This window comes from Aspergillus brunneoviolaceus (assembly GCF_003184695.1).
Source record: "Aspergillus brunneoviolaceus CBS 621.78 unplaced genomic scaffold BO95scaffold_77, whole genome shotgun sequence".
Lineage (NCBI taxonomy): Eukaryota > Fungi > Ascomycota > Eurotiomycetes > Eurotiales > Aspergillaceae > Aspergillus > Aspergillus brunneoviolaceus.
This window is the reverse complement of record NW_020290807.1, coordinates 62125-83287: the sequence shown is the minus strand read 5'-3', so window position 1 is coordinate 83287 and position 21163 is coordinate 62125. Positions and strand designations below refer to the sequence as shown.

At 52.6% G+C, this 21163-nt stretch overlaps 10 protein-coding genes across 10 annotated transcripts; 3 read left to right on the top strand and 7 right to left on the bottom strand.

Annotated features, from left to right (window-relative positions):
• Positions 1-1663: 1663 nt before the first annotated feature.
• Positions 1664-2231, top strand: BO95DRAFT_467718 (uncharacterized protein; the record flags this gene model as incomplete). Its single annotated transcript, XM_025589313.1, has 5 exons — positions 1664-1681; positions 1758-1814; positions 1878-1893; positions 1972-2085; positions 2161-2231. 5 exons carry the CDS (start codon positions 1664-1666, stop codon positions 2229-2231), a joined length of 276 nt encoding a protein of 91 aa, XP_025438063.1.
• A 306-nt stretch (positions 2232-2537) lies between these two features.
• BO95DRAFT_476468 (zinc-dependent alcohol dehydrogenase) lies at positions 2538-4238 on the bottom strand (the record flags this gene model as incomplete). The annotated part of the gene is made up of 10 exons (XM_025589930.1): positions 2538-2909; positions 2979-3042; positions 3098-3148; positions 3221-3320; positions 3381-3461; positions 3523-3544; positions 3618-3699; positions 3799-3847; positions 3939-4024; positions 4096-4238. 10 exons carry the CDS (start codon positions 4236-4238, stop codon positions 2538-2540), a joined length of 1050 nt encoding a protein of 349 aa, XP_025438062.1.
• A 737-nt stretch (positions 4239-4975) lies between these two features.
• BO95DRAFT_446855 (uncharacterized protein) lies at positions 4976-5670 on the top strand. The gene is made up of 4 exons (XM_025587487.1): positions 4976-5154; positions 5218-5330; positions 5393-5455; positions 5566-5670. Exons 1-4 carry the CDS (start codon positions 5062-5064, stop codon positions 5660-5662), a joined length of 366 nt encoding a protein of 121 aa, XP_025438061.1. The 5' UTR covers positions 4976-5061; the 3' UTR covers positions 5663-5670.
• Positions 5671-5941: 271 nt separating this feature from the next.
• BO95DRAFT_435680 (putative cutinase) lies at positions 5942-6816 on the bottom strand (the record flags this gene model as incomplete). The annotated part of the gene is made up of 3 exons (XM_025585193.1): positions 5942-6215; positions 6337-6554; positions 6628-6816. 3 exons carry the CDS (start codon positions 6814-6816, stop codon positions 5942-5944), a joined length of 681 nt encoding a protein of 226 aa, XP_025438060.1.
• A 974-nt stretch (positions 6817-7790) lies between these two features.
• Positions 7791-9970, bottom strand: BO95DRAFT_446852 (trehalose-6-phosphate synthase). Its single transcript, XM_025587486.1, has 5 exons — positions 9343-9970; positions 8912-9272; positions 8448-8821; positions 8034-8376; positions 7791-7970 (listed from the first exon to the last, which is right to left on the bottom strand). The coding sequence occupies exons 1-5, from the start codon at positions 9635-9637 to the stop codon at positions 7913-7915; spliced, it is 1431 nt and encodes a 476-aa protein (XP_025438059.1). The 5' UTR covers positions 9638-9970; the 3' UTR covers positions 7791-7912.
• A 164-nt stretch (positions 9971-10134) lies between these two features.
• On the bottom strand, positions 10135-11968 carry BO95DRAFT_398070 (putative nuclear envelope protein Brr6). Its single transcript, XM_025583795.1, has 3 exons — positions 11743-11968; positions 10768-11669; positions 10135-10716 (listed from the first exon to the last, which is right to left on the bottom strand). Exons 1-3 carry the CDS (start codon positions 11855-11857, stop codon positions 10369-10371), a joined length of 1365 nt encoding a protein of 454 aa, XP_025438058.1. The 5' UTR covers positions 11858-11968; the 3' UTR covers positions 10135-10368.
• Positions 11969-12823: 855 nt separating this feature from the next.
• BO95DRAFT_422452 (uncharacterized protein) lies at positions 12824-13435 on the bottom strand (the record flags this gene model as incomplete). The annotated part of the gene is made up of 2 exons (XM_025584594.1): positions 12824-13205; positions 13266-13435. The coding sequence occupies 2 exons, from the start codon at positions 13433-13435 to the stop codon at positions 12824-12826; spliced, it is 552 nt and encodes a 183-aa protein (XP_025438057.1).
• A 1485-nt stretch (positions 13436-14920) lies between these two features.
• On the bottom strand, positions 14921-16270 carry cwc26 (putative cell cycle control protein (Cwf26)). The gene has a single exon (XM_025587485.1). The coding sequence runs from the start codon at positions 16141-16143 to the stop codon at positions 15100-15102; it is 1044 nt and encodes a 347-aa protein (XP_025438056.1). The 5' UTR covers positions 16144-16270; the 3' UTR covers positions 14921-15099.
• A 299-nt stretch (positions 16271-16569) lies between these two features.
• BO95DRAFT_467710 (MGMT family protein) lies at positions 16570-17405 on the top strand (the record flags this gene model as incomplete). The annotated part of the gene is made up of 4 exons (XM_025589312.1): positions 16570-16684; positions 16808-16994; positions 17088-17274; positions 17391-17405. 4 exons carry the CDS (start codon positions 16570-16572, stop codon positions 17403-17405), a joined length of 504 nt encoding a protein of 167 aa, XP_025438055.1.
• A 356-nt stretch (positions 17406-17761) lies between these two features.
• On the bottom strand, positions 17762-19807 carry BO95DRAFT_435674 (serine/threonine-protein kinase; the record flags this gene model as incomplete). The annotated part of the gene is made up of 5 exons (XM_025585192.1): positions 17762-18199; positions 18253-18481; positions 18537-18621; positions 18676-19466; positions 19629-19807. 5 exons carry the CDS (start codon positions 19805-19807, stop codon positions 17762-17764), a joined length of 1722 nt encoding a protein of 573 aa, XP_025438054.1.
• Positions 19808-21163: the final 1356 nt, after the last annotated feature.

Below are 21163 nucleotides of genomic sequence, written 5' to 3'. Positions count from 1 at the left end.
CTCGGTACTGTTTTGGAGGAGGTGATCAAAGAACGACGGTCATGAAGGATGGGATAGTGGAACAAATTGCAAAAACGTGTGACTTATTTTGGAAGGTAGAATGAATCAACAGTGCTGAGGATTTGTCGTGCCCCTCCATCCCTCCTCCATCCTACACCCACCAACCCACCCGCCTCTGAGCTGTCAAATGCCCCTCCTTCCATGCGGCATTTTTCTTTCATCTCTGCCCCTCCCCCTTCGCCTCTCCACCATCATTCTAACATCAGCATGAGCATTGGAGCATGCAGGAATTTCTCCCCAGCGCGTACAGCGGGAAAAGAATGTGGCAGCCTTATCAGGCGAGGGATGAGCGGAGCCCAGCGGCTAGGGCGAAAAGCAAACTAAACTCGACCGAGAGTGCCTTGCATGCAGCTAGGTAGCTGCCTACAGCTGCAGCTTTGTTCCCCCCCTCCGTTCCACGTTCACTTTCCGCCTTCTGACCTCAACGGAGAAAGAGAATTCGACGATCACTCCCGAGCTTCGCTTCGGGGCTTTCCAGGTTCCGACATCCCCTGCCAGATTGGATCGATATGATACGCGCAACGGTCACGGGGATCTTATGCAGAAGAGGGAGGGGGACTGTGCTGTGCGCAAGGTGCAAGCTGCTACTGCGTGAGGATACGAGGATAGATGGGTGAGTGTCTCTTGCTACGCTGTGGGTGGTTGTGCTGTTGATGTTGAGGTAGGCTGATCATTTTGACTAAGAACGACTCGATGATTGACTAGATTCCGTCCAGGTAGACATCAGAAAGCGAGAAGATGAAGATGTTGGGATACAGGACCTGAGACTGCTAAGAGGACTCGATTGGTACTAAACTGATACGCTTTCGCTTGAGATAGACAGCGCTTGTTGTGAGTCCAATCGAACCAGACGAGCCATAACCCCCACCATCCAGTTTGAACTCCTTCGTATGGTTGCTTGCGTATGGCTGCCTTCGCCTACACACGCCCCCCTCTATCAACCGCCCACCAGCCACGCCTGCTTTCCTTCTACGCGACGATCACATTTCAGCTCTTGCTCGTCGCAGACAACCAGGCCTCTCAGACTCATAGAAGATGCAGCAGCAGCAGGCCATTTGGGCATTTCGACATGCAGCATACAGCTCGACCACCTGATATCAATTTACCTACCTACTTGCCCTCCAACCCCGCAGTCCACATATGCAAAACTCAATTGCCTCCCCGTGATAGGGCTGATAGAGCTCCAAGATACCTCCAGCTACTCTGCCTGGAAAAATACCTGCACGAGCTTCCGTTTCACTGTGGACCCAGCCGTGTTCCCACGCTTGCAGCTGCTGGATGCTTGCTGTACGCTGTATGCTGAAATGCCCAAACTGGAACCTGCCACGCAAGGAAGCAAGCAGCACTGCACATGCAGTGGACATTTGACACCTCACATCCACCCCAAGGCAACTGAATATCGGGGGTTTTGGAGGGGTTGGAGTGGGATGTATTCAACCCACTCTCTATATCGATGCCGTAGACGAGACCAGAAGAATGGGGATATAAACCCCCTCGAGCACCAGCGAGATAACCTCTTCCATCCCAAGCCATCCAGCCAACGGAGCATCGAACAGTCTTCTTCAATCCAAAGGATCCTCAATCCGGAACAACATCATTCAAAATGGTCCAGGACGCTAAGGTGAACAGCCCTTCCTTTTCTTGATGTCCTCAAATCGAAACATGAAAAGACAAGCTGACGCCTGTTGTGGAAACAGAACCTCTACTATTCCCTGGACTGGTTCCAGCAGATGAAGAAACAATACGACGAAGCGGTAGGTTTCCATACCCAGTGCTGCACGCACTCTCGACGCTGACTATGTGCCTGCTTCGCCCAGTCCTCCGACCGCTGCTGTGAGTCTTGAACCCACCCACTTTATCCGCCCTTTGTGCACGCGAAAGAGAAATGGGGTTGGCTAACCACAACTCCAGTGGGCATGTCCTTCGACGAGGCCGCCCGCCACATCTCCAAGGATGGTCTCTCCATGACCGCCGATGAGGCCAAGGAGTTCGACGAGAACCACGACGGCAGCATCAACTTTGAGGGTGAGTGCTTCTCTTCCTTGTTTCAATCAAATTCTTTTCAGTCAGGTACAGAGCTAACAGCTGATGGATACAAAGAGTACCTAACCATGCGCTTCAAGTACGATGCCCTCCGCGAGGGCAACATGCGCGGCCGTCTCCTCGCATAAGCGTATAGACACTGAAACGCAAATGCACATACCACGCTGGAAGGGTGGAAGGGATCAAGACTCTATTCCCTTATATACATAAATCAAGACCCCAGCGGCATGATAATGACATGACAACGAATCAACTCCGATACTCACTGCTTCCTTAGCGTAGAACAGAATTGAGAGAGACCCTAGGTATAGTAAAGTAACCTATTAGCATCCCCTCACCCCACCCAGCACAGACAATAATCGCCAAAGAACCCTTCAAACCGCAAAAGAGGGAGCCCTCTAGCCCTCATGATAAAGATATAGAGTCCAGCCCCCCTAAGCAGGAATCCTCAACACCGCCCTCCCCTCCACCGCAAACCGCCCCAACAACCCCGCCACCTCATTGATCTCCCCCAGCTCAAACACCGTCACATGGGTGACCACCTTGCCCGCGACCGCCATCCGCAGCAGCGCCTGCATTTCATCCTCGGTGCCGACGGCGCTGCCCACGATCCGGTACCCGCGGTCCACGCACATCAGCGGCGAGATGGGGAGGTGGTAGTCCGGCCGGGGCAGGCCCACGCAGACGAGGGTGCCGACGGGCCGGAGGAACTCCACGCTCTGCTCGTAGGCCTTCTCCAGGCCGACGACCACGATCACGGCGTGGGCGCCGATGCCGTCGGTCAGGGATTGGATGTGGGTTGTGGGCTGCAGTGCGAGTTCTTAGTTTTCATGACGACAAGATTTGGTAGATGGTGGGCTCTTAAGAACTTATACGTCGTCGCTAAAGTCCACAAATGCCTCCGCGCCGGATCGCATGCAGATGTCTCGTTTGGATTCGCTGTAAGCTCGTCAGCCGGGAATTCTCGGTTTGGCTGGAGGGCAGAGGGACTTGCCTATCCACGGCAATGATCCTGTAGCCCATTTCCTTGCCGATTTGGATTCCTCTAGCCGCCGGGAGCATTTAGTACGCCGTGTATTCTGAATTGGAAGAGAGGGGAGGGAATAGGGAAAGATACAGATGACCCAGTCCCCCGCCGGCACCCATGATCACCACCCAATCGCCCTTGTCGCAGTATTTGTCGAGCTTGTTCAATGCGCCGTACATGGTGAGGCCAGCTTGGGATAGACTCATTAGATATGAAGCAAGCATGTAGAGGAAGGAGGGGAAAGCTATACCACACAGCAACGGGGCAACAATTTCCGGCTTCAGGGTCTCCGGAATCGGGGACACGAAGTCGGCGGGTGAGACAACGTACTCTACAACAACCTTGGATCAGCTATCCCCCCAAAAGTCCCTGACAAAAAAAGATCCACTCACGCTGAAACGTCCCCGGCACACTCTGAATTATGGATAAGTCAGCCTCTTCAGAACTTCACCACGAAAAGAGAAAGCGATATATCATGAACACACACCCGCCCCGAATTCCTCTGATTCGGACAATTGGTATACTGGACCTTGCACGTCGGACAGTCGTTGCAACTACTCCATAGCCACCTATAAAACAACAAGAAGCGTCAGCATAAATACCAAGCAATCCTACCCTCTCCACACCAGTAAACCGAGAACAAAGGCAACGAGACGAAGGGAACAGACTTGACACCGACTCGCTTACCCAGCATATCACTCGGGGCATTCGGACCGACTAGCATCATTCAAATGCAAATCAGCCAACCACCTCTCACTGACGCACACGATACAACAGCACCAGAAAAGTCACGGAGGAGAGGACACACGCTTAACCACCCTCCCGACCCCCTCATGCCCGACCACATTCACACTCAACGGCAATTCCCCATAAATGCAATGCAGATCCGAGTGACTACCAAGTATGTAATCAATCCCAGTGCCCGGTCCCGGGGCAAAGAAAGACCGGGAAAAAGGCCAACGCACCAGAAACCAGTACACTCCAGCTGAACCAGCACCTCACCGTCAGCCGGCTCGGGGACCGGGATATCATGCCGCAGTTCCAGTTGCGCGTGCGGGCGCGGATTCTCGATCCAGGCGGCAGTCTGGACTTGTGGGATTGGGGTCATTTTCTTCTCTTGCTGGCGATGGGAGGCGATCTTTTCAAGGATTTGTGTATAGGTGAGTGTAGAGCAAGGACAAGGGAGCTGAACGTGGAAATTATCTATGATCGCAGCTTCGATTCAAAGGTTTGGTTCTGCCGGGGGGGGGGGGGGGGGAGTCTGGGGAATGGGGAAAGGACGGATCGAACTCGGCAATCGCGATCCCGATGTTCAGTGCCGATGGCGGAGATACGGATTTGTCAATCATGGCGGACGTGGGGGGAAGAGGTGGGGTATAAGCCGGTGAAGGGGGGGTTCTTCAGGATCGATCGATCGATTCCATTCTCTGAGGCTGGGGTAGAGGAGATTCGATATTTGATAATTCTGCAGCATAGTATCCGTTCGAAGCTGGATTGGGTTGGAAATTTTCCAAGGGAAAGGTAAGCTGGATAGGAAGTTGATTGCTAGACAGTTATCGCCCTCCCCCCCCCAGTCTATCAGCTACATAGAAGCAGGCGCCACAGGTACGACACTTGATATCTGCTTTGAATCATATTTCAATATATTATGACCTCCGATTCTGAGACATACATAGTAGCACGGATATTTATAGTGCCCGCATAAGCACTAACTACCAGTAGATGAGCTTACACTTGACCCCCTACTTCCCTACTCCTCCGTGCACTCTCGGGGGGCAAAGCTATATCAATAATCCTTATAGCTCCTCGCCCAGCAGCGCATATATAACAAGCCCCTACGCTACCTACCACTCCCAATTCCAAATTCTCATTCAGCCTCCAGCCTGACAAAATCTGCACCAAATTGAGCGTCACCTCACAAAACCGAAACCATGAAACCCAGCACCACCATCCTCCCACTATCCTCCCTCCTCCTGCTCCCAATCCCAGTCCCTCTCACCCTCGCGGCCACCTTCGTTGAACTCGTACCAGCCCCTGACCCTATTCCCCCACCTCAAAGGCAATCTCTAACAGCGAATCTCCCAAAGGAAGTAAGCTTCTACGGCTCCACCCTCGGGATCCCCGACTCCACGGCCTCCGTGCAAGTCCCCATCGGCAACCGCTCCGTGGTGCCGGCCACCTGTACGGATCTCCCTCTGACGTAGGTTCTTCTCCCTCCTTGAATTCTCTACTCAGGGAGGAACCTGGCTAATGTGCTGCAAGGGCGTACAACGCGACGTTGTTGCCGCAGGATCCTCCGGTTGAAGTCGAGTGTTATCTTCTTGGGTACGTTATTTGCCTTGTTCTGCTGTGCTGCGCTTGCCACTGGGTGACGGGTGAGCTATGAGATGGGTGTTGGTCTGGGGGATATTGGCTGACAAAGGTGCATGAACTAGACTGCCCTGTCGGGATGTCGTGGGGACGATTTCGACGGAAGATACTTTTATCAAGCTGCTGAATCCGGCGAGGGCGGTGCAGTGTTATCCCGAGTAAGGATTCGGTCTCGTTGTAGGGGAGGTGTAGTTGGGAATTGACAGGGATCATAAAGGCTCCATCCAGTCTATTGGGAGTTAATAACATGCTTGTCGATATCATATAGCTGCAATTGAATGAGCACGTAGACATAACCAATCTGTATAGGCAAAGCTCTAACTCCCACTTTTAATCCTGTCAATCTGTGCGGAGTAAGCAAGCAACAATCTATCTGAGCCACGACAAGTCAAAAGTCCAAACCTGAACCCATCCAACTCCTTTTTATATACTCACAACCACCTAGTTAGATTGATTCACTTTCGACGCCAGAAACTCTGCTGCATCTTTCGCATACAACCCGTAGGTTTGATGAGGCGGGGTGACGAGCAAGATCTCGTCGCACACCAAATCGCCCGGTGCGCAATACACCTTGGTTCGGTCCTGCGGGTAGCCCGGGATCCCCCCGCGGTCCTGGATGTTGCGCGTGTACCCGAATAGCACCACCCCCTTGATCTTGTTGCGGACCTCGTGCTTGACTTCTTGAACTGCGTAGTCGATGACAGCGGTGCCTTGACTGCGAAATTCCCCGTGCGTCAGCTGTGGGGCTTGTGAGAGGGTGCGGGGGGAGAACAAAAGAGCAAGATGGTAAGAAAGGCGAGCTCTCGGATATGACGGATATGGAGATGAAGGCATACCTGTATCCACCCGCCACTGCCTGAGTCTTCGGACACTTGGTAGTCGCTAGCTCGAGCATGGTGGCCGCGGACGCAATCGATTTCGCATCGGTGTTCGGAGCAAGGAAGTTTTGAGGGAAGCTAGCAGTGTACATGCCATCGACACCCTGGCAGGCGACTCGATTCGGACTGATTTGCTCTTTTAGCATAACGCAGAGAAGAGGGCCGACGACCGCACCCTGTGTTGATGTCAGTTCAGGTCAGGGGAGCGTGCATTAAGGCGGCAAACTCAGGAAAAGGGGTCTATTTCACCATGTTGCCTACTTCCCCGGATCCACGAACAAAGATCAAGGTGAAGTCCTTGCAGGTCCCGCCCATGATATCATTCGCATCGGTGGGGGATTGACGAGCCTGGAAGTGATCGGCCTCCCAGACAGGCAGAGGATTTGCTACAGCCAGCGAAGCAAAGGCACCGATAAGCAGCCACATTAAATGGGCCATTATCTTCAAACGATGAGAGATAGAGTCTGATATGAACTGAGAGTTGAATCTGATGGGTCGTCGATTTTCTTGTCAGAATAAGAGATTCAGCGCCGAATATATATCTCCTACTGGTCATGGTAGCACCATGGCCTGGCTCAGAGATGGCGGTGATCCGTCCATCCCAGACCTGGTGACAAGGTCGCTTTCGTCTGTGGCGACCACTTAAGGACATCGCCGATTCGAAGATGACCTGGACCGTAAGGAATCAGGTTTAGTTCCAGGGGCGGATGTGGAAGATTGGGAGACCTGTGTGCCCCGAAGCAAGGAAATCAACGCAAATAAACTCCGGGGAGAGCTTACTCGAGCACCGATCCATGAAATAGTCCGGGGCTCAGACAATGCGGAAACAGCCGACCGACTGTCGGACCCCAAGGCAAAACCGCGTGTATTGAGTATATTCCATGGTCAACTTGGGTCGGTCTTGTGGTCAATGGTAAAGGATAAAGAAATCTCCCACGGTCTGACTGTTGTCAAGATCCTGTTTTTGACACATGGGTAGAGTTTTTGCTGACGCGGTTAGATTTTTCTGCTTCAAGAAAGCCCCTGGGATCGCTGTTCCATATACGTAGACAGAGACCTTGATGGAGATCAATTGATCTCTGCTGTCTTTCTGGTACCTTCTCAATGAATTATGGCAATGATGACGGTAAGCAGTTGAAGTAGATCTGTAGATTCAGGTATTATCACAGGAATGTTGTCGCCTTCGGTGCCGAGCTTTGGTCAGGGAAGAGTACCTAGACACGTTAGCTGAGTCTTACTCTCGCTGACCCTTGTCTAAAAGACCCTCCATGCTTCCAGTACCACGAGACCCCTATAGTACCAAAAAGGACACTCTACAAGCACGGAGGGACAGAGCTTTCCCTTGTACAGGCCAAAAAAAAAAAAAAAAAAAAACAAGCACATGCGCAGAATTGGCATGGAGATCAGTCGATCACATGCTCTTTGAAGAAGAAAATTATGTTTCACTTTGTACGTACAACATCACTGCCATTCGTTATGTGTGTATCAACGTGTCATGTACTTTACCCAATCCTCGTCCAGCTCGGATTGACTCTCACGAGCTTCTCAAGCGTCCATACAGCGTGTCAATAAAGGTCTCTCCCCATTTCGCACTATTCCAACCACCATCGATCAGTAAACGTCATGACCCACGAACCAGAGCCAGAAACACTCACCTAGTGTTCGTCTCAATAAACTTCCGCAAAGTCTCGTAGTTCTTCTCTCGGTCCTCATCGCCCATGGTCACAGCCTTGTAAAGGACATCGACCATTTCCGCCATGTTGGCCGGGTGGAAGGTCAGACAGCCCTCTTTCATGAACGACGCCGCTCCCGCAAACTCGGACAGGACTAGCACACCGTGCCGTTGCGCCTGGCACGCCACGTATTCGAACGAAACCAAGTTCATGCCATCGCGCGTAGAGGTGAGCAAACACGCGTCCGCGACAGAGTACAATGCCGTCAGCTCACTGAAGTTGACCGATCGGTGCATGTAGATCAGTGGACATCCGTCGGCCGTTGCTGCAGGAAAGAGATGGTTAGCTGAGGCCCCCAGACATTCTTGAAGCAGTTCAAGACGACAAAGAACTCACAGTGCTTTCCATTGATCCTTCCCGCAATGGTGCTGATCTCCGTCTCCAGATCCTGATACTCCTTGACATCTTCGCGACTCGGCACGGCCACTTGAATCAACACCACCTTGTTGCTGAGCTCCGGATGCTGGTCCAGGAACGTGTCATATGCCTTCAGCTTCTGCGTAAGTCCCTTGATGTGGTCCAACCGATCCACCCCGATAATGATCTTCATGCCCTTGTACCGCTCCTGCAGCTCCTTGATGCGTTTCTGCACATCTTCATTCGCTTGCGAGTCCGCGAACTTCTGCGGATCGATCCCGACAATGAATTTCTCCACCACAACCTTCCGACCCCTGTACTCGATCTGTCCCGGGGTATCGGTTTTCGCGCCCCTGTCACACCACAGACAGTGTCAGCAGTAGCTCAAGGTGTGCTTTCCCAGTAAGCAGGAAGTGAGTAAAGAAGCAGAAAAGGAAACGTACAGTGCCTCGGCAGAATGAACCATGTTCTGCTTGTACTCCTCCGTATGGAACCCGATCACATCACTGGCAAGCATCCCATCCAGCAGATCCTTCTGCACCGGCAGACTTCTCCACCAATCACCCGCCGGGAAGGGAGTGTGCAAGGAGAACCCGATCGCGCACTTCTTGTCCTTCAGCCGGTCGCGCAGCAGCCGAGGTAGAAGCATGAGATGATAGTCGTGGACCCAAATCAGAGTGCCTGGCAGGGCCTTCTCGGCGATCGTGTCGGCGAAGATCTCGTTGACGCGTTTGTACGACTCCCAGGGGCCTTCTTCGAAGGAGACACCGGATTGGTAGTGTAGACTAGGCCAGAGGATTGAGTCTGTAGGACGGGTTAGCTTGACTTTGGGTTCAAATAGGAAAGAGACACAGGAGTAAAAAGTGCTGCCTACTGGAGAAGTTGTTGTAGTGATCGTGCGCCAACTCATTGTCTAGGAAGATCGGAATCGCGTTGTGTTCGTCTAAGCTCTTGCGAAGCGACTCCCGGTCCTTCTCTTCGGCGACGTCGAGGCCTGGCCAGCCAAACCAGCTGAATTGGGTGGTTTTAGTGAGACCCGACAGCGAGGTGACTAGGCCGCCGCCCGACAGGGAGGACTGGTAGGAGCCGTCATCAGCCTTCTTGACCGACAGGGGGAGACGGTTGGAGACGACGAAGAGGTTTTGCTTGGTGCTTTCTCTGCGCGCCATGGTGGACACACGACTGGGTGGATTGAGATAGGTGAGATATCGTAGAGGTGTGCTATGTGATACTGTTGTTCTCGGCAAACCGATCTGAACGGTGGTGAAACGATGTCAAAAGTAGATAGGAAAGTAGATAAGGCTGATATAGTTTGATGTACAGATGTAGTATGCAATACGTCAGGATGAAGGCACGGAGCCACGGACTCTGACCCTCAATTATCCTTGCGAGATGCCATCAGCTTATGTCTCGGCAACATCCCTGGGAGCTGTACCCATCCAATCACTACTTGAAATTGGATCAAATGTCACGGCGATCTCCCGAGTGTGAAAGAAAGCTGGATGCTGGGTGGTTGATGCAAGTGCTCATACCAATTCACTTCACCGGCGAAGCTGCTGGTGGCTTGAACGTTGACGTCATACAGCTGTCATCAGGTACTAAGTATGTGTGCAACATCCCAGTCAATGACCACAACTTGAGCATTTATTCACCACTTTCTGAGGATACAAATTATATTTGGATCATGGTTCAAACACAAATCGGATATGTACACAATACCCTTATCCAAACTCCAAGCCCAGCCGGGACACATGCACTGAACACCTGACCGTATTGTTTTCCTATCGATAACAACTTAAAAACTCCGTTGCCACCGGCAGATGCAATTAAGAAATGAACCAAAGATACAACCACACAAGACCACCATGGAGAAATTGAGGATGATAGGCTAATAAACAGCTCACAGCAATCGCTTGACTGGACTTGGGGTGCGTAGGCGGGAATCCCGGCTACGGCCCCGTTCGGTCGCAAATCCCTTTCCTTGCGGTTGTTCCAGAAGCAGGGGTGCATCTTGTTTTTCAAATCCGGAGACTGACCCCTGACCCTGAGGGCCCATGTACCCGTAACCTGGGTCATGCTGGTAGGAGTAGTGCGATTGAGCGATCGGCGGATGATGCTGACCGGAGGCCTGTCTTGTGAAAGCTGGGGCGGGATGAGAGTAATCATGTTGGTTGTAGCGGTTGCGGAAGGATCGGAAGGACCAGTTGCTGACGACGGTGACGGTCGAAATAGTAGCTAGGAAGAACAACTGAGATGATGTTAGCTGTGTAGCCAGGCAAGGGTGTAGGTGGATCCATACAATCGCTTTCCAACTGATCGGATCAATGAAGCTGTTGATGATCACTGCCATCGTATGCGCCGACACTTTGGCACGGCCAACCTTGGCCGGGTCCCGATTCATGCATCGTTCCCAGTTCTCACACACGGTCTCCAGCGCTGGAAGGCGATCGCCGCCGGCGCACCGATTGTCAACATAGCTCTTCGCACACGCCGCCATCTCCGCCAGAATAGTATCTGACACCTCCTCCGCCGCCTGATCAAATTCAGCGCGGATAGCAGAAACGAAGCCAAAAACCACGTAGACGGCAAGCGAGAATAACGAAAGGTTCACCACCAACTGCGCCCACCACGAGAGAATGCTCGGGATATTCGGGTGCGCTTCCAGCAGGGCGAAGAAATCCGAAAACGAGGCCAAACGCGATCCAGATTGGCCTTCAGGCTGTGTTTGGTCCTGCCGTGTCTTTGTACTCTTCAGGGGTCCTGCGTCCGGGTTATCACTCTCATCATCACTATCCTCCTTCCTCAACTGTACATCTAGCGCCTTGTCCCTGCGACGTCTCTTCTGAACACGTCGCGCCAGTGCGTTCGAGTAGTGGCTCACGCGAGGGATTTCTCCGCGGCCAGGGCTAGGTGCAAACCGACCGTACATGCTGTACAACGAGTTGCGGTGTCCTGACTTCGTAGGTTGATCGGGAGTGTCTTCGTTGTCGGCATGCTCAGGGGAGGACATGTTTTCGGCGCCGGATGAGAAGTCGACATCGAATTTGCGAGGGGTCATGAAAGCTGCGTGGCTGAAGGCGGGCTTAGGTGTGCCCGGTGGCTGCTGGGTTCTAGGTTGAGAAAAGAGGTAGGGTTGCGAATTCGGCTCTCGGAGGGCAGGTAGGGACTTCTTTCCAGGGGAATCGAAAATACTGTGAGGACCTACTGGCATAATTAGCTTTTAGCAAGCTTTCTCCATGCAAGTAACATGAACGATCACAGTTGATAGACGCACGTTTCCTCTGGTTGTCATGCTTCATGCCCACCTGGTAAAAGGGCGACGTCACATCTCCGGGGGGTTTGGACTGCCACTCGAAGTCCATCGGACTTTCCGCCGTTCGCGGCTCCATCTTGTCGGAGAGAGAAAGTGATAATCAGTATCAAGAAAGAGGAAGGCAGGTGGTGGTGAGAATATAAGTTGGGGTTGTTTGAGGACGGTGAAGGGGTTGAGAGGGTCGGAGGGCGGCCAGATGCAGATGGACTTTTTTCCGATTCCTGGTTCCTTTTTTTGTTTTGGTAAACAATCCAGACTCTCCGCCGAGCAACGCTTGGTGGCGACTACCCGCCTTAGGCCCGGACAATGGGGAATCGTGTTTCTCTTTATGATAAGTCTAGATAACTACATGGATGTCAACTTGACAAATGTGCTTCGTGGTTGACAAGCTGCTGCATACCAAGGGATTGTTGGGCGAATTTCGACGTCGTGGTGATTGCATATGCATGTCTGCAGGAGCGCGGTCGGGTGGGCTTGAGCTACTGACTGCCATCACCTTACATTTCTTCTACTATGGTCTCGATCCCTTGCCAGTCAAGGTATTATCTCATTACTTATCTATATGTATGTCAATCAAATTAGACAACTGTATTGCAGGCGATCATAGCGACAATGCGGGAAGCCTCCACTTACTCGCCTCCAGCCCCTGCAATGGGTGGGTTAATCGCGACCGCGCTGCAACTAAACCTTCCCCGCACTCCGTTCTACTCTCTATACATCCATCTAATTCAAGCCATCAAGACAATCAAAAATATATACGTGCTCTAATGTACTGTCTAAAGCCAGACTAAACTAATAAGCTAGGACCGAGCCTGATGATAATAACAATGTGCTGATATAAAACAAAAAAGACCTCAGGCTTGCCCCAGCAGGCCCATTAAGAGGAGTGAATCCCAAGCACGGAGACATGATGCATGAATGATGATGATACAATCAACCAAAAGTTCAGCGCAAAAAAAATACACCTGAGTTGTTGATTCCCAACTCCAATCCGAAAAGATCATGACGCTAGAAAAACAGTAAGAGAGTGTAAGACCAGGACTCAAGGATGGACGTGGTCCACCAGTTCGAAGTCATCATCATCCGCCAGATAACCGATAGCGGTCTCGCTCTCGCGAGATATTATCTCATACGTCTTGATGATCTTCTCTGTCTCCTTGATCTCAAACTTCTCAACCGCCTTGCTCACAGCGTCTGAGAGTATAGTCTGCCCCGAAACGTCATAGTCGTGCAGGGAGCCATCCTTGTCCTCGAGCTCCTCTTGGATTCGAGTGACTGATCCCGGGGCGGCGACATCATCACCGGAAGAGTCGGACGGACCACTCTCGAGGGCCTCCCGGACATCGGCGCGAAGGGCTATCTTCGCATCGCTGGCCAGATGGTTGGACTCTCTCTCGCGATCGAACCGCAGGGCACGTGTGAAGCTATCCCACCTCGGTCAGATTTGCAATAGACTAGGCAACCACGGGAGCTTGGGGCCTTACTTCATGCTATGCGTGATCGGCATCGCTGGGCGAGTGGAAGGAAGGGCGGACGAGAGGGGGTCAGGAACAGTACGAGCACGTCGACTACCGTAAGCCCATTTCGCCTTGTGGTCGTGGGCCCGCTTCGCCTCCTTATCCGCCCGACGCATATCAAGCAGGGATTCGGACATGACGGTTAACGGAGTTACACGCTGTCTGTCAAGCGATGTGGTATGGTGAACGAGCTGTGACTGGGTCTGAGGAGACGTGTAGTACACGCTTCGGAGAAGGAATGAGTGGTGGTTGCCTGGACGAGCTCCAAGTGATGGGGGTTGAGGAGTGAAGGGATATAAAGCCGGGGAAACAAGGCTGGCCGGCGTAAGGCGCGAGAAGGAAGGGTCCTGAGTCTGAGTAATGAACCACGAACCAAAGAAGTCCCATAAACAATGACCGTGGCTACAAGGCGTTCTTGGTCTGAGTCATAAAGAACCCCGGCTGGTTCCCAGTCATCAGCGATCCGGATATTGGTCAAGGCGGCAAATGGCGCAATCCAAGGGGGACAAACCTCACTGCAAGTGAGATGGAGGCGAAAGGAAAGTAGAGAAGGAAGTGACAACCTTGTGAGGAGGGGATGGGCTAGTAGTCATTCCCTGAAATGAGGGATGGGGCATGGAGGAGGGTTATGCTCTCAATAGCCTCCCGAAGGGTTACTACTATCGGTACCTTCGTAGTTAGTTCGTCGCAATAAGTCAGATACGAAAATGGTAGCACGGGGTACAGGACAAAGATGGGGAGCTGGTGGCCGGATGATAGGTCATCTGTTGGATATCATTCATTCTTTCTCTTTCTATTTATGAACAAGCACTTGGCAGCCTGCTTATTGACCATCTTCCCAAAGGGTTTTTACTTTTTGGAGGCAAGACAAGATCGTTGTCGGGAAGACCATGGGGGATAAAGTGAGCGAGGATGAGTGGCCAGCCTCTCCTGGATTGTTCGTTATCGCAGTTTGCCGATCCCCCGAGCGCCACTGCCCCAACCATGGTTTATCTTCCCCTCCATTGTTCCTTATCCCGAGGTTAAAGGAACTATTGAGATTTTTGAGACGTTTGGAACCAAAGATGGGTTGTCAATCCGATCCACTAAATCCAGGCACGTTGGCTTATCTGGATGTTTACTTGCTGAGGCATGGCATGATGAATGATTGTCGCTTGTTGTTCTCCACGCAAGGATTCACAGTATAGGTACAGTATGTACAGTAGTATATGCCAGTCCAGGCTTTGCGGTGGACGAATGAGGGAAACCACCGTGCTCACGGGGAATGACTGAAACCCAGGTGATGACGCTTGTCAGCCACAGTCCTGGTGAACGTGATCCCATCAAGCGCATCAAGCGAGTCATCAGCTGCACGTCTTCCCTGTCGCTGATCGGAATTCCGTTAGCGCGGCCGGTGACTTGATGGCTGATCGTCAAGTTGATGGCTGGGGAAGGAGCAAGAAAGAGAGTGGGAGGCTTGGAGGTCATGGCGGTGCCGGCACAGCCATGACATCAGCGAGTATGTCAAGTCAACTGGCGGGTTTGCAATTCCTCCACTCGCCGCCAACCTGCGACGGAGATACTTTCCATCGAACCGAACTGGATGTGATTATAAGTCATATACTCATATACTCATAACTGCGAAGCGCCAGGAGTATGCACGGAAACTCTTCCCACTGCAAATCACGTCGGGGTCCAAATCCGGTAATTATCAATGTCATCATGGCCAGTGTCCAGCACTGGATCCGTGTAACAGAAGTCATAGCAGAGTCATAGGTATCTAAACCACACACGCAATACACACCACTCTCCAAAAAAGCAGTTACTCATCCATCTGCCATTCGTAATCCAACGCCTCCAACCTCCCCTTCCGATTCCTAGCCGCAAACCACTCCTTCTCGAACCCGTTACTCCGATCCACACCATCCCACCGATGGCCCGGCCGGATTCCATAGCGATTCGGCTGGAACGCCCCCTTATACAAGGGCTTGCCCGTCACACTGGTACCGGGCCCGGCGGTCTTGGTCAAGAACTGCGCGGCGGGGTCATTCCAACGCTGGCGCGCCTTGAGCTCGTCGTTCAGCTCGTCGTCCTCGGCGGTGCGCGCCAGCGGCATCGCCTTGGCCTCCTGTAGCTGCTGCCGCCTCTCCTCCCGCTGCTGCCGCTGCACATCGCCCATGAGCGCCTCGCGCGCCTCTTCCTCCTTGAGCTTCTTCTCCTCCTCCGCCCGGCGCGCCTCCGCCCGCTTCAGCGCCACATTGATGATGCGCCCCGAGGCATCACGGTAGATCGTCTCCTGCGCCTGCTCCCCAGCGGCCGCGGCGCTGCCCTTGTACCGGGCCGCCTCCAGCTTCTTCCTCCGCTCCTGCGCCGCCACCATGGCCGCTGTATCCGCCGCCGTCTGCAGTCCCGCTCGCGCGCCGGACTCCATCCTCATCCCGTCGTAATCGTCTTCATCCTCATCTGCAACAACCGGCGCGTCGTCCTCATCCTCGCCGTCATCCCCCCCACGCCCGGCCTTCCGTTCCGCCGCCGCAGACGCCAATATCGCATCCGCCGCATCCCTCTCCGCATCCGCATCCGCGCTGCCAATCGTCTTCCACCCAGATTTCTTCGCCCGCCGGAACTCGCCGCCGGCACCCCCGCTGCGTGCGCCCGACACGATCGCTGGGTTATATTCGTCATCGTCTAGGTCCCGGGCGCCAGAGGCGGCGCGGAGATCCGGCGGATCGTCATCGGCAATGATGAGGCCGGATCCTTCGGCTTTGGTGGTCTTCTTGCGTTTCTTCTTGGGGCGGTCGGTCGGGGCCGGGTCGGCGGTCAGGTAGTTTTTGGCGAGGTAGTCTGCTAGCGAGGAGGAGGGCATTGTAGTGTGTTTTATTTCGCGGAAGGTAGGTCTCAAAAACGTAGATCGATTGTAGAAACAAGTAGTGGATGTGTATAGACGTGAAAAGAGAGAAAAGGTAGAGCAAGGTAGTGTTCAGAAACTCAAAAGAGCAGTGTAAAGCACCGACCTCGTAAACTCGGGAAAGCTGCCCAGCCCGGTCTAAACTGGCAGCTCGGAGGATGAGTTCTGCCGGTAATCTATTGCGCCCCCGTAAAGTACAATACCATACTTCTCACCCCCCTCCACCCATAACTGACAATGCATCTAGATCTATCAATGCAGCCGTCAGTCATAATCAATCCGCAAACCCCCCCTCTGCCCCCTTCACCATACCCATAGAGCTCAAACACCTCCAGCCATCGCTAACCTCACACCATATACACATACACCCACACAAGAAAAGAAATGCCCCGCTCCGACGAAGCCGAATGGTGGATCAACGCCGTCTACGAAGCGATCCAAGAAATCCCCCGCGGCCGAGTAACCTCCTACGGCCATATCGCCTGCCTCCTGGGATATCGTACGTATCACTGCATGCAGTGCTAGCTGCCTTTTCTAGCCCCCTTCATATTCTTAACGAGCCTTTATCCTTGGCTTCCCCAGGGCTGTAGATCACCCAACTAACTCCAGTAATGAAAACCAGCTAAACGCCCCCGCCAAGTCGGCGTAAGCCTCAAACATCTGCCCTCTGCGCCGTCGAATCCCGAGACAGAGACAGTTGTAGAGGCAGAGGCAGATAGCGAAGAAGAGCCCGCCGCAACCCCATTCTTTCACTCCGGGAACGTCCCGTGGCAGCGCGTGATTAATTCCAAGGGGATGATTTCGCATCGGTATGTCTTCCCTTGAACCACACTTGTCTCTGGGCTTAAGGTGGGTTCTCGAAGCGACGTGTTTTTCTTGCTGATTTTGTTTGGTGCGGACAGAGGACCAGGAAGTGCAGAGCGGCAGGCTGAAGTGCTGCGAGCGGAGGGCGTGGAGGTGGAGGTGGATAGTATGGGGGAGTACTATGTGGATCTTGGGCGGTTTGGGTGGTTTCCGGATGTGTTGCCGAGTGAGGAAGGGTTGGAGTCGGATGGAGATGGGGAGGGCGAGGGGGAGGGGGAGGGAGAGGTACGTAGTGATGGTGATCGAAATAGAAATGGAAATGAGTTGTTTGTCTGATGTTCTTTCGCTGCTACTCTTACTGCCTTCGGGATATAGATGTACTGTAGGTCTGTCTCAGATAGAGCAATATCTCGTAAGAGTATGGCAATCAGTCCTAGTAGCAACGAAGTCGTCGGTCAAATAGACTTTCATAGTGTGAGAGCGGGATGGACTTCTATGAGGGTAGAATATTTGAAGCGAAGAAAATAAAGTGTAAAGAGGGTCTGTGGAGGGGACCGGCACAGTAGACGACCATGCAATCAATCATGTGTAGGGCAATCATAAACATCCAGTCAAACGGGCCAGTAAGGAACCAAAAAAATATAGAATATAAAAGATCCGCCTCTCGAAATCATACCAAAGGAAACTCGTCGCCGGACTCCGCGATGCGCACAGATATCACGGGTCCTCTCTCATTCCTAACTTGCTTTTCGTGGGTCTTTTCCGCTTGCCTTTATCTCCGTTTGACCTCGGTCGCCCATCCGTCAATCCCCTCGCCTCGACTCCCAGGGAGTATGCCCAGGTCTACCGCCTCCATGCCGAGCGTGTCCTTCATCCATTCATGGGCAGCCATACCGCCAGCGTTGGCTCGTCTTTCGGGAGAGACTTCGAGCATCGGAAGGAGGAACTCGCTGATGCGCAAGCTCTCCTCCACGCTGAAGTGATACTTCTCCCGTAGCACGTCAGGAAGTGACCAGTGGCGCAAGCGGTGAATGTTGCGCAACTCTCCCTTGCGGTTGAAGATTTCCTGGGACCACTTCCCCGATAGGCAGAGAGACTTGGGGAACGGGCCCAACAGCTCGATAATTTGTGCGATATGGTCGTCATCTTTGCCGTACTTGGTGCCTGATTGCGGGTCGAACAAGTAGTCGCCTGTGATTAATTCGAAGACCTGTTGCACGGTCAGAGGACAGACGCAGTAGCCGGGATGTACCTGCAACTCACCATGCATGCCATACTCCATATATCCGTACTAGCTCCCCACTTGGATCCTAGAATGACCTCAGGCGAACGGTATTGTCGCGTCTGGATGTCATTGGTGAAATGATGCCCAACCCAGCACGCATTGCCCAGATCGGCAATCTTCACGGAAATGATATCACAATCCAGCTCATCACTCGGGGTGGAAGACTTGTCGAGCGAGATGCCCGATACCTCTCGTTCCAAGAGATCACTAACACCAATGAGTACATAATCTTTGACCTTCATTCCATCGGGAGTAGACATACGCAGTCTTTTCTCTTTGTTTCTGTTTCTCATCTTCATCCTTGATGCCTAATAACTCTTTCATGGACGCAGCCCCCGAATTAGCCTCTGTCACTTGCGATTAGCGATTTCTGAGGCCCAGAAATCTTTTCTTGAACATACCTGACGACTCGTTCATCATCTGGCTGAGACTGCTGTGGGAATTTTGTGAACTGTGTTTAAACTCGAAACTCGTGTTGAGGGGACTGGGCAGCGGTTGGCTTCCAGTGATCAGGGTGCGGCGCCGCCGCCGGCCGTTGCGGTTGTCCTCCTTCTGCTCCTTCTTGGCCTCCTCCTTAACGTACGTTTTCACGATCTGCTCCACGTCGCCGATCTCGATCAGCACGTTCTCCGGCTTCAGATCGGTGTGAATGATTCCACATTCCCGGTGCAAGTAGTCCAGACCCAGCAGCACTTGCTTCGTAATCTGTTTGACGAGCGGCATAGGAATGCCGCGATGATTCCATCGCTTGATCAATCCAAGCAAGTTTTCTCCCAGCACTTCAAATACCATGCAGACGTGGACACCATTGGGGCCCTTATGCTCGAAAGAGTCGAGCAGACTGACCACATGTTTGCGACCAGGGTGGGATGGCTTCGCTTGGACGATGCGATTCAGCAGCTTGATCTCGTCGATAGCGGTTTCGGTATAATGAGCGGCGGAGCGAACGACCTTCAGGGCGACGTGCTTGCCGGTCGTCGTATCGCGGGACAGCCAGACTGTCGAAAAGTGACCCCACCCGAGCTTGCGCACGACCACGTATCGACCATTGTTGTAGGTTTCTCCGACGCTGACCGGATGGTAACCGCCCTTGCAGTAATCTTCCGAGTCTTCCTCCTCAGCGGTGGTCTCCAGTTCTTCGCCGGAGGATGAGGAGGATGAGCGCGATGGCGGGGCGCCGTATGCGGGATTCCTGCCAGACATGGCGGTTAGAGGATTTTAGGAGAAGAAAAAGCGGGCTGGGAAAGTGGGCGGAGCAGAAAAACAAGAAATTAGGCAATCAGATGGGATGGACCCGAACTCATGGACACGATGGAGAATATGGGGGGGGGAAAAGACGGGCGAAAGACCATACCCCTCAGTAGTGGTAGTCGTTTGGTCGACAGGCGCACCGGGTTCGTTGGTGACGATCGGCTTTAAGTCGGTCCCTTTTCTTCTCTTCTTACCGCCATTGCCATTAGCAGCGGCCGCAGCGACACTAGCCATCTGCTTTCCCTTATTGATAACGGCTTTGGTGATTTCAACCCCGTCCATGGTGATGTTACAAAAGAATGAGTAACGACGGGGTGGATATCGGGGGGAGGTTTTGAAAATGACGGAGGCGAAAGTTTTGGGGAGGGGAGGAGGAAGAGGAGGGAGGGGGGGGCAAAGAGAAAAGATAGATAGGCCGGAGGTTGGGGGGGTGGATGGCGGGCGTTCAACTTGGTAGCGCGAAGTCCAGTCAGTCAGTCAGTCCATTCAGTACCTGTAGTTGGTGGGTGTGGCCGGCAGCGGCAGGCGGGCGGAGAGGATACAGTAGGGTAGTAGTAGGTAAGGTAGGTAAGAAAGAGGTAACTCAGGAACTTACTGGGTAGAGAGAGTGTTGGGTTCTACGAATCTGAGGGGTCGTCTTTTGGTTTGGGTTCGGGTTCAGCAGCGCCCGCAATGAGTTGTAGGAAAAATATGAACTGTAAGAAATCGATGGTTCAACAAGGCGCACTTGCACTTCACAGTCTATGAACCAGATTAGTCGCAAGGAATTTCTTCAACCAGGCGATGAGATAGTGCAGCATGCAATGCATGAACCTGGAAATCAAAGCCTAATATTGCTCCAGGCGAAGAGTACTTGGAGAAAGACGAGGGATGATGCACCGGAGTTATGACGCAAACGATATAGACGGATCGATGCAACAACCACCAACCACCATCCGATGTGAGCCTGGTTTCCACAACTCTAGACCTTCTCGGGGAATAATGCGCTTCAAGCAAGGGAGAAGCAAAACTGAAGAAGCGAACAATAGACAGGAAAAACGGAGTGCCGATGGTAGAGATCAACCAGGAATGTCCGCAAGCGTAGATGCGGGAGGGAGTAGTTAAGTTGTGAGGACGAGAGAAAGGGCGAGAGAGAGAGAGCACGCACACGAAGCAACACAGTGTTAAAGGCTCACAACCACTATTTGCATTGAGGTGGCAAATCAATAGATTTTCTCAGTTGGGCCTGAATGGGCAAGAAATCAGTCCATTGTGAAGAAGAGATCATATCATGTTCAGATCCCAGGAGAGAAGCAAACCTGCTTGCTTATACAGTATATGAAATTCTAGAACATGCGCTGTCGGCGTGGCAGTTGTCGTATCTATAGATGGCGTTGCGGGAGAAGAGGGGCACAGACATTAACTTACTTGCTATATACCGTGGAACTTAGTCTGTTTATACCCATAAGCTGGATCCAGGAGGAGTCAAACAGAGTACGATAATCGACTTAATTAATAAGTATGTGGTGAGATATTGATTGGTCTTGTTCGTGTTGCATGCAGAGAAAAGCTTCTAGCTTCGAATCCGGGGTTCTACAGTACGAATCTACCACAAAATGTCCATCCACACAACCATCCTTCCCGCTAGGACTTGTTCCA